Here is an 11431-nt window from a genome sequence, read left to right on the forward strand (position 1 = left end):
AATACCTCACAGAAGCATTCACATGTTTTACATTTTTCATATTGCCATAATCACAAACTTATAAATTATTTATGTTCTAAAAATATATTGGACATACATTGCTTAGGAGTTTTTTATGACTGTCCTGTAGCACATGGTTTTGAAAGTAAAATTAAGTATTTTATTTTTAAAATAATTTGACAACTGTGGCATGCATTTGTACTTTTTAATCCAACAACGCCATTGTGCTTCTGGGAAAAAGCTTAGCAACATTTAAGAAGCTTTTTTCCACAGTTGGTGGTATTTAGCTTTGTTCATCTTTTTATTAACTGAAACTTGCAAATCTGATAAAGATTTTCACAGTGTCAATTCGGGCACATGGTCATGTGTTGCATACTTGTTCAATTTTTGGATGAAAGATTAAACAATACTCAATGGGATGCTCTATGATTTGACCTGTCCTGTTTGGTCACTTTTATTCTCCACCAGATCTTTCAGGCCTTCATAGAACAGCTGTATTTATCCACCTACCATGTCAGAAAACCTATAATGAGGCTGGAAATTGCTGCAATGCACAGAAATTTCTTCCAGCTGTGATAAAATTAGATCTAATTATCTTCTCATCTGGAAGTGAAATTAAAATTTGACATGACAATGATCGATTCCAGGTGAAACTCCTGTACCCCACCACCATCACTCAAAATGGAATGAGCCTTTTTTTTTTAGGTCTGCGTCTGACAAAGAGCAAAGAGAGGAAAAGATCCATCCTACAAATAGACCTGACTGGTAGGATGTGTTAGGAAGAGTTATTCAATATTAAATATGAATGCATCACATCTTTTACTGCAAATCCTAGACCCAGAGAGTTTTTCGTCTGATCTACAGCATCATCATGACCAAGCATCTGTTCCACATGTATGAATTAATCAACTATTATCAGTTAGTACAGCAAGTCTTCACAGACCAGTGTTTGAACATCAGCACATGTTTTATTAAAGGTAGAATGTGTAAACATGGTAGATAAATTCCTACTTTATTACAAAAGTACAGTGGGGATGTTAACTATTAAGTATATAACTGTTTAAGACCTTGACCAATTGTGGAGCCGCTGAAATTAGTCAGATGTCACACACAAAACGTTTTGTGTTTGTGGGATTCATGATATGTAAAGGGATTATCAGTTTTCTAGCATTAACATTTCTACCACTGAACAGTACAAAACCTACCACAGAATGTGTAAAATGTAATAGTTGCCATGGGCAACCCCTCCTAAATGAGACATCGGAAATGTAAGTGTTTTTATGATCAGGAAAAAGTAAGAGAACTACACAGGTTGGTTACCATCTTAGTTACAGAGTTGTTTATGATATTTGGAAATTTTATCTTTAAAAGTAGTCTGTCACTCAATGCTTATACTCATATTTTTAAGCTTTACTATATACATATATTTTGCTATGCATAAGCAAGTTACGTTCTCTTACATTATTATTATTTTTTTAAAATCTTTAGACATGATGATTTTAGAATAGATTCAAATTTGATTTTCAATAATTTGCATTTTAAAACAGGGGCAACATCATTTTCCTCACCAATATGAAATAATTGTATGTCAGATGTTAGACTTCTACAATTCTACATACCTTAGATTTGTTTTTTTACAACATGAATTAGGATGTACTTGTGACGTAAAAGAAAATATTTCTACTTTCATATCTCTGCAAGTGAGACATGATGAAAATCTGAACAAGCAATATTTTTTGCTGAAAAGCATTAAAAAAAAGAAAACAATCTACTTCCCATTTATTGCATTAGCAATTACTTTTTAGACTTCTATTCTTCCAAACCAGAAAAGGAATTAAACCAGAGGATACTTACTTATACTTATCTACCAACCCTGAATAGAAGTATCTAGTTTATTTTCTTTGGATCAACATTATTCGCTTTTTCTTCTTTTCCTCTTTCCTCTGGTTTGTTATTTTGTATCTATTTCCTTTTAATTTCTGTAAAGCACTTTGTTTTGTCTTGTTGCTGAAAATGTGCTATATAAATAAAATTACCTTTACCTTTTAAACAGCAACAAGTTTCCAGAGTATGATTACAGAGGTGACATTGTCATCTGTAAACAACATTGCATATCTTTTTTTTTTAGGTGTACTTCCATAGGTGATTATGTGTGAAAGAAGTGAGTTTGAAAATCACTTGTCTGATTTGAGAACAATGGAAAGGCTGAATATGACTTATTTATGTTTTATACTTTTGAAGTGTTTTGTTTGTCAAGGCCTGAAATGAGACTTTTTGATCCACCCTCTCAAGAGGAATAATGTGAAACTGTTCTAAAACCTGAGCATTATTGGTAAAATATATTTAAAAGTTTAATTATCAAGCTTCTAAGACACTAAAACTATAAATAAAGCCATGAGAGATAAATTTGAGTTTATCTCTATATAATTACCAGGAAAAATAAATTAAAATGCAGAAGGAACAACACACACTTTCCAAATCTGAACATATACAGCATTCAACATCAAACAAGGCATGCATCATTCTGTCTGTCTGTTAACAACTCATTATCCTCTGCTTGAGATATAAACTGGCACTTTGAAGCCTCAAATAGGTCCACTTCACTTTATCTCCAACCTGTCTGCATCATGACCTTGCGCTCACGAACCTGACAAAAACACATCTGTTCTCACCTACTCATTGTTGGAACAGAACAGAGACTAAATCACTGTGATATTTGTTATGTGTCATAAATTTAACAGCATCCTGGTGTGCTTTAGTGATGATGGACACTCAAGTCAGGAGGTCAAATGGAGGCAGAAAATTAGCTTAAATATTTAATGCAGATCAATCATTGTAAACTTAGGTTATTGTCCCTTTTTTTTTTTAGCTCAGGGTGCTTCTTGTGGCTTCAGTGTAGTAAAAGATAGTTTATAACTGGTTGTAGACAAATTAGATATGTGCTTTTAAAAAAGTGTGGGACAGCAGCCTACATTGGAGTATACAGTACAGTACAGCATATTTTAGAAGAGACATGAAAGTTGCCAATCTGTGCACAGTGGAGCAGTATGTAATCGTAGGATAGACCCATAATCACGTGCAAACATTTTATAGAGATACACAATATATTCTTTGTTCCAGATTTTAGGTGTACATTAAAATTTTAGGCCAGATATTAGGCTCCTCTTGCCCAAGATATCCGCAACAAATTAAGTTTTTACTGACTTAGATGCCAAAACTGACATTGCGATCAAGTGAAAAGGGAACAGAGATGGAAAGCTGGCTCAACACCTCAGATTTATCAAACAGTTATTTCTTAAAGCAAACTCTAAAGACTATAGGCTCGCATGAATGTTTGTTACATTCTAATTGTTTACTGTGACTTGAGGGAGAAGGACAGATATTTCACCACATTGCTTAATCCTGTCAAAATCAGAATAATTTACTTGTAGAATAGCTGTGACTCATTGTAAAACTGAATAAGGTGATTTCAACTTTAACATATTTGCATGTAAAGTGATAACCAGTCAATATTTGTGGAGTCTCAAGAGAGCAACAGACTCAAAGCCCTTGAGTAGTTCTGGCTTGCTGTTGGCCCAAGACGACTCCAGAAGCCGCCTCTTTCAGTCAGGGCGTTGGCGTAAGAGCTGCTGATGGGTGGTCAACCAAATGCTTCTCCGAAATCATTTTAGATTTTTATGAACTAGCTGCTAAGATACACTGTTTGCTCATTCTGCACAGTGTAGGAACAGGGCAGTCTAATCTCTAATTGACAGCAATCTAATAATACTGTTGACAGTCAGGCAAGCAGGAAGTCATCTAAGATGGAGTGTGGGCTAGTAATTGCTGCCATGCCCCATTACATTCCATAATGTAGAGAGGGGAGAATTTAGCAGTTTGGGCTTTAAACCTTTGTCAAACATCAATCACATCTTTTTTTCCCCCCCAACATTCTCGTACTATAGAGTAATATTAGGCAGAGAATTCATCAAGACAATAATAATAAAGAAGCACACAAATGTACAAGCACCATAGATGAGATAGAAAAACATCTGAACAAATTACTACATATTAGATGCATAGATAGATAGATAGATAGATAGATAGATAGATAGATAGATAGATAGATAGATAGATAGATAGATAGATAGATAGATAGATAGATAGATAGATAGATAGATAGATAGATAGATAGATAGATAGATAGATAGATAGATAGATAGATAGATAGATAGATAGATAGAAACACTTATGTAAATTAACATATAAACAACTTAAATAAATCATTACTCAACTTTTGCATTGACTTCACAGTTACAACTCAGCATACTGATTTCTACTCACCGTCACTTTTCCATCCTCCACAGGTGAACAGCTGACAGAATGTGTTATTTTGGGGGAGGGAAGGGAATCAAAGTTTAAAATCCTTCAAAGTGTCTGAAACTTGTCCCGGTACAGATCTGCTCCTTTCAATGCCTTCATCAGCAAAAAGCCGGTGAGTCAAGAATTGAGTCCACCACTCCCAGCGACTGAAGCGCTTCTGCTGCTGCGCTTCCTGTTCCAGAGACCAAGTGAGGGCAGTTTTCAGAATGCCTCTTTAAACAGTGCTGCGCTGGACTCACCAGGCTTCACTGTCGGAAACACGATGCTTGTCGCTGCCATCTAAAAGCTGAGACCACTGCTATACATTTTACTTTCCAAGTAATCTCCTGTTTGTTTGGGTTGAAAACGAGGATCTGGTGTCATTGGAGTTTGTTTATCAAAGAGTCTATATAAGTCTCTGTTAAACTCGCTTTAGTGAGGTAAAGCAGCAAACCAAGCTGCAGAACAAGTGTCAGAGATTACCTTGATTCTTTAGCAGAGCTTTGTTTCATACTCAGCAAGGAGAAACCAAATCTGTAGGTTTTGGAGTTTGGGATTAGGATAGCTTGATTGTGAATTGAAAATGTTCCAATGCTCCTCCCTGGTGGACAAACGCCACACTACATGGAAAAAGCTGCTTTGAGTGCGAGACTTAATTGCCTCCGAATAGAATGGCGCAGAACCACAAGCACCAGAATCAGTCGAATTTTATGCAAATCGCTCATTTGTGTATATTTACTATAACGCGCATTCTTCTTTTCATTCGTAGAAGAAGTATTAGATATTTATTATTAGTGTTGATGGTGTGCACTATGAAGTTACTGACGCAGCCAAATCAAGTAAACATAAAAATTGTTACAGATAAAACCATAGCTTAAAAGGTATTATTATTTACATTATATTAATATAAGTAAAATGACACGATAATATGCCCATCTTATATTCAATAAATAGTTTACTATGTTTTATTTAAAACATATTTATTGAATTTTCTTGAGACATTTCAAACAAATATGATTTAATTATGGGATAATTGCACTTCATCAACGCAGTTTCATCTGTTTTATTAGAAATTCAAGAAACAACAACAACAACAACAACAACAACAACAACAACAACAACAACAACAACAACAACAATAATAATAATAATAATAATAATAATAATAATAATAATAATAATAATAATAATAATAATAATAATAATAATAATAATAATAATAATAATAATAATAATAATAAAACCAGCACCACCTCTTTACGCTTGGTTTCGTGCGCAAATAATGACCAAGACATTTCCGTTTTTTCTTGAACAAGAGACACATTGTTATAGTAAGATCAAAGGGAATAATCCTCTATCAAATACATTAACCCAATTTGCAAGTTCCAAGTTCATAGGCTACTCTGGGATTCAATCTTGAACTTTTTTCCCCAAAATGAGTATAACATACTAATTTGATTCAACATCTAGGAATTCTCGCAATAATTCAGTCAGATGTTTTAGTCAAGATGCAGGCGTGGCCGAGCGAGGGCGCTGCTGTTCCTGTGGATTGTTTTAGAAGTGGGATTAAAGCCTAAAAGTGCCGGAACGTTTCTCAAGAATGTGAGAATGTGAGAAATCCGCCTGAGGAGAGTCAAGGGACAAAGGATCCGCACGGTGCTCCAGAATGGCTCAGCAGGTAGGACGAGTGAGGATTTATAAATATTATATAACAGTGTTTTGAAATTCTCTTATTTCTACTGGTGTTATTCTCTCTTCTAGCAAAGCAACGACGAAGGGACAGCATTGATACATATGCAAAAACCTGAATGGAGATGTTCAATGATCTCTGCTTCTTTTAATTTCATCAACTCCATTATAGGATCTGGAATAATAGGTGAATATACGGCCTAAGAGACTATAGACTTACTTCCCATCTAAAGTTGTGATTTCTGAGATGGCAAAACTGCTGTTGCTTTTTCCCCCACAATAACAGATGCTTTAATCCAAGCCCTGCAGCAATATCATATGACTAGCGCCTGCTGAGCCCCCTCTGTTTCATTTATTCATTCATTAGATCCTGAAAAAAGCAACAAAGACTTTGCGAATACAGTTTTAAACTCTAATCTGACAACTTTTCCAACAATTTTTGATTGTAGCACCTTTTTGGCTAATGAAATAAAACCCCCCAGGAATACTTTGACATTATTTCTTGAACTTGAATAACATGTGACAAAAATACTGTTTTTTTTTCTTTGTTTTTTTTTCCAGCCTTCTAGCGCCAGATGATCCTTTTGTTTAGCCAACAGAAGGAAAATAGTTACACTCTTTAAGTGCAAAAGTTTTCATAATCTTTAATATACAAGCCACAAATGTCAATAATTCATTTTATCCTGGATTCATGTGAAAGACCAAGCCAATATAGGTTGTACATGAGAGGCAGAAGGAAAAGGAATTACATTTAATTTTGCAAGTAAATATCTGAAAATATGGGGTGCATATAACATTTTTGGATTCTATACTTTGGAGAACAGTCTGCTGTTGCCATAGACTTTTGGGATCTCTATCAGTTTAAGGCATTTTGCCTGTTTTTCTCTGCAACATAGTTCAAGCTCAATTAGATTGAATGGAGTGTGTACAGGAGCACTTATTGTGAATTATTGACACAGATTTGCAAATTAGATTTAGATATGCATTCTGAATAGACTACGCTAACAGAGGCCTGTGTTTGGGTTCAATGATCTTTTCATCAATGTTTCACCAATGGGATGATGTGTTCAGACTTCTTCTGTCTTACAGGACAATTGCATGTTCACAAAAGGATTCACCTTTGGTCAGATCTGGCAAGAACACATTCTTCCTTATTCTTTCGAGCTAACATGAACTGAATGGCTTCATTTACTTCTGCTGCCACAATAGTTATAGTGTGGAATTCTTCAAAATTCACATTTATTTTCTTCATATATAACTTTGTTTATTATTTCATTACATGCTCAACAAATTCAAACACAAACTAAAAATAAAAAAGCACAGACAATCAACATCATCGTTCACTACTTCTTCTGTTCGCTGACTGTCCAGGATGAAATTCATTCAGAGAAATTAAGCTTAAAAGAGAAAGCCGTGCAGAAGTATGAAGAAGAGAGGAGAATTGAGCACAATTAGGTAGGAAGGCAATGGCAAGGCTAGTGTCCCCTTAATCGCCTGTGACAACCTACAGTCTTACTGGGGTTATATTAAAACACAGGTCCTCTCTGTTTTCTAATCAGGTTACTTCAGGTATTTGTTTGAACTAACTTTGTTATTCAGAGGTATCACAGTGAACAGGACCCAGAACAAATGCTTAAAAATGTTTTCAGATTTTTTTTTTTAGTTGGCAAATTTCAAGTTACAGCTTGTGTGTATATATATATATATATATATATATATATATATATATATATATATATATATATATATATATATATATATATATATATATATATATATATATATATAATAAAATATATATATATATAATAAAAAAAGGCCAAGGTGTAATAGTGATTTTGTTGTATAATCAACAATTAAGGAGCCTAGTTTTGATCCTAAAGCTTCAACTGATGATTTGAACGTATTTCATAGATTTAAACAAATTTTTCCAGCTTTGAAAAAGTTTGATATCTTGTTTTGAACTGTAACTGTGCTTTCCCAAAACTAGGTTTGCCATACGCATTGAACCAGGCTGGGCTTCCATTCGGCCTGCTCCTTTTGATATTGGTTGGATTTATAACAGGTGAGCAATAACACTAAAAGTGGATTGTATCATAAAAGGGTGGGAAACAAGGATGACTTTAAAAAATGGAAATTTAATTCATTGTTTTTGCTTGTTTTGTTTTATGACAGACTACTCAATTGTTCTACTAATTAAAGGAGGAAATCTCTCAGGATCAAACAGTTATCAGTCGCTGGTACAAAACACATTTGGGTTTCCTGGATTTTTGATTTTATCTGCTCTACAGTTTCTGTATCCTTTCATAGGTATGTTTTTAAAACACCAGAAGGAGAAATGATTATTTATGTATGCTGCTCTGTGTCCTGTTTATCTTACTTTTTATCTTCTATTGTGGTTATTGCATAGTAGAAACATTACAACAGACAATCTTAACAATAAAGCACTGATTTATCTCCTGTCTTCTTCAGCCATGATCAGCTATAACATCACAACTGGTGACACACTGACCAAAGTATTTCAGAGAATCCCAGGAGGTTGGTAACTACCTTTTAACATAGATGGATAAAATACGTTTATGGACTTTATTTCATTCACGAAGAATAAAATAATAATCTAAATCACATACATACATTTTATTAATCTTTTATCCAATGTTTGTAGTTGGTCCAGACCACATCCTTGCAGAACGCCACTTTGTGATTTTGTTGTCTACCTTTCTGTTCACCCTGCCACTCTCACTTTATCGAAACATCGAGAGACTAGGGAAGGTACGGTTATACCTAAATATCAATGTCCTGTGTACTGCTAAGATTATCTTGCTGCTGAAATCTTGTGTGTTACCAGGTATCCTTCCTGTCAATGGTGCTAACACTCACCATCCTCATCATCGTCATGATCCGAGCAGCTACTCTTGGACCGCAGATGTAGGAATAAGTCTATCATGAAAAACTGACAAAAGATTTAGTGAACAGTCACTTCTGGAAAGAAATGTCTGTTTCTTTGTTTTACTTGAGATTAACGTTAGAGTCCCTTTCTAGTGTTCCTACAGAGAATGCATGGGCATTTGCAAAGTGGAATGCCATTCAGGCTGTTGGTGTGATGTCTTTTGGTGAGTTAAATTATGTAGATACTAATAACAGAGAATTGATGTTTCCAAGTCATTCCAGACAGTACTCTTATCCAATGAAACAGTCAAACAGATCAGTAAAATCTTATCTTACTTAAACACATCTCTCATAAATAATGCCTGCTTTTAGTTACTCCATCATTCACTTAAAATTCTACATCAGGCCACAATAGCAAAGACTTTTAATTTCAGTTTGCTTTCTCTCTTATCATTAAGAACATATGCATAGAAATGAATTACTACATGTACTTTTTACTAAATGTCATAAACGTAGTTTAAAATTAAGCAAGCACCTCAGTTTATTGATGTAAATCTTTGAAGAAGTAATTTTGCATTAACATGCCTGTTTATGTTTCTTTAGCCTTTATATGCCACCACAACAGCTTTCTGATCTACAACTCTCTGGAGCATCCCACTTTATCCAACTGGTCTCGGGTCACCCACATGTCTGTGGGCTCTGCACTGATAATCAGCGCTGTATTCGCTGTTGCAGGCTACACCACATTCACTGGCTACACACAAGGTATGAGTCTAAACTGTATAGCAATGCAACCCATTACTGTGTTAAATTTATTTGTCTTTTAATCTTCAGTAATTATTTATTTTTTCTTTTGGGTTATATTCAGGAGACATTTTTGAGAACTACTGCAGAAATGATAACCTGGCAACATTCGGTCGGTTCTGCTTCGGCCTCAGCATCATTACCACATTTCCACTCGAGTGTTTTGTTACCCGAGAGGTAAGTCATATTCGGAAAGGCCAACCTGAAAATTTCTCTGCTGAACTTTACATAAATGTGTTAACGTAGTGTTCTGAAGACCAGGTTCTGCCAAGCTGTTCAGCCAGAATTGATTGATTAGTGTTCAATCTAATCATTTCCTCAATGTTTTTAAAAGAATAGGTTTTCTTCCTGTTGTCTGTTTCCTCAGGTGCTTTCCAATGTCATATGCAGTCGTCCTCTTTCCAAAGCTGAACATGTATCGATAACTCTACTCATAGTTGCTGTCTGCACAGCATTATCCCTGGCTTATGACTGCCTGGGAGTTGTTTTAGAGCTAAATGTAAGTGGTACCTGTTCAAACAGGCTCTACCTGTTTACCTAACATCATTTAGCTACATGCAAATTCTCGGAATGAACTTATTTCTTTTTCTTCTGCCATCAAGGGAGCTCTGAGTGCCACACCTCTGATCTTTATCATCCCATCTGCGTGCTACCTCAAGCTCTGCCCAGGCCACTGGTTCCATGGTGAAAAGCTGATTCCCATCATGCTGATAATAATTGGCTTGTTTGTTATGATCACTGGCCTGATACTGATTGGTGTCTTCCCTCAAGATTGCTCACATGGTGTTGAGATGTTCTACTGTGCTGATGTCAACGTCTCTGGCACTGTACCCCCTGAATGACAGAAACCATACATATGTATTTTCCCTAGAGATACACTGACACACATGTAAACAAAGGGCAACAATATCTTTATGTGGATCAAGTATCCTTATTCTTACCTCAAGATAGTATGCCAAGAAGAGCTGTTTGGATACTGGATCCTTTATTTTTTTTATAATTTTGCTTATAGCTGTAGTAGTGTCTTATGTATAATGAGATAGTTGTGTTTTAATTAACTATATATAATTCTGACGTGCTGAATAAAGAGGATTCTAACTTTCTATCTTCATTTTTTGACTAATAGTATGTTTTGATATAACATTATGGATTAACAAAGAGGCCTCCAGTGTTGACATAACTATTGTATGTAGAAGTATCTGTTTTGACAAATTACTAAACCCTAATGATTCCCTGAGTGTGATTATACCAAAATAATATGGTGTTGCCCTTTAGGTGGAACCATTGCTTTTATATTGCTGTTTCAATTTCACTGTGATCTGTTCTCCGCTTGATTTTGAGAACACATAATATATTTATCTAAATTTGAATGCATTGTGTCGCTCAAGGACAAATTCTATTGTCAAAGTCATCATTTTAGAAGAAGTAACAAACTGTTATACTCCAACCCTATGGGCAATGGTGTACTTAAGTGTGCATTATGGAGAGGTGAGGTCAAAAAGTTTCAATAAAATGTCTCTCATTTCAGATATTGTCTTCTGTTTGTTTTGTTTTATTTTTTTTCTTTTTGTTGAAGTTCAATACCATTTGAGGTGGAGAACCAATTACACAAAGTAAGAATTTAACAGTGAAATTATTCAAGATTTGAAAAAAACCCATAGTCATTTAACTTAACAATTTTCACTATTCAGATTGTTTTTCATACCAG

General features: G+C 34.9%; 2 protein-coding genes across 2 annotated transcripts in view; one reads left to right on the forward strand and one right to left on the reverse strand.

Annotated features, from left to right (window-relative positions):
- scn1laa (sodium channel, voltage-gated, type I-like, alpha) overlaps positions 1-4483 on the reverse strand; it is a 29438-nt gene extending 24955 nt beyond the window's left edge. The window contains exon 1 of the mRNA XM_044131865.1: positions 4324-4483. The gene's annotated coding sequence lies outside the window, so the exon portion shown is untranslated. The remainder of the gene's footprint in view (positions 1-4323) is intronic.
- A 1437-nt stretch (positions 4484-5920) lies between these two features.
- slc38a11 (solute carrier family 38 member 11) lies at positions 5921-10826 on the forward strand. The gene is made up of 12 exons (XM_044131433.1): positions 5921-6019; positions 6103-6217; positions 8021-8095; positions 8206-8340; positions 8503-8568; positions 8696-8802; positions 8879-8958; positions 9073-9143; positions 9523-9684; positions 9788-9900; positions 10091-10222; positions 10326-10826. Exons 1-12 carry the CDS (start codon positions 6008-6010, stop codon positions 10563-10565), a joined length of 1308 nt encoding a protein of 435 aa, XP_043987368.1. The 5' UTR covers positions 5921-6007; the 3' UTR covers positions 10566-10826.
- Positions 10827-11431: the final 605 nt, after the last annotated feature.

This window comes from Gambusia affinis, linkage group LG11 (genome assembly GCF_019740435.1).
Source record: "Gambusia affinis linkage group LG11, SWU_Gaff_1.0, whole genome shotgun sequence".
Classification (NCBI taxonomy): Eukaryota; Metazoa; Chordata; class Actinopteri; order Cyprinodontiformes; family Poeciliidae; genus Gambusia; species Gambusia affinis.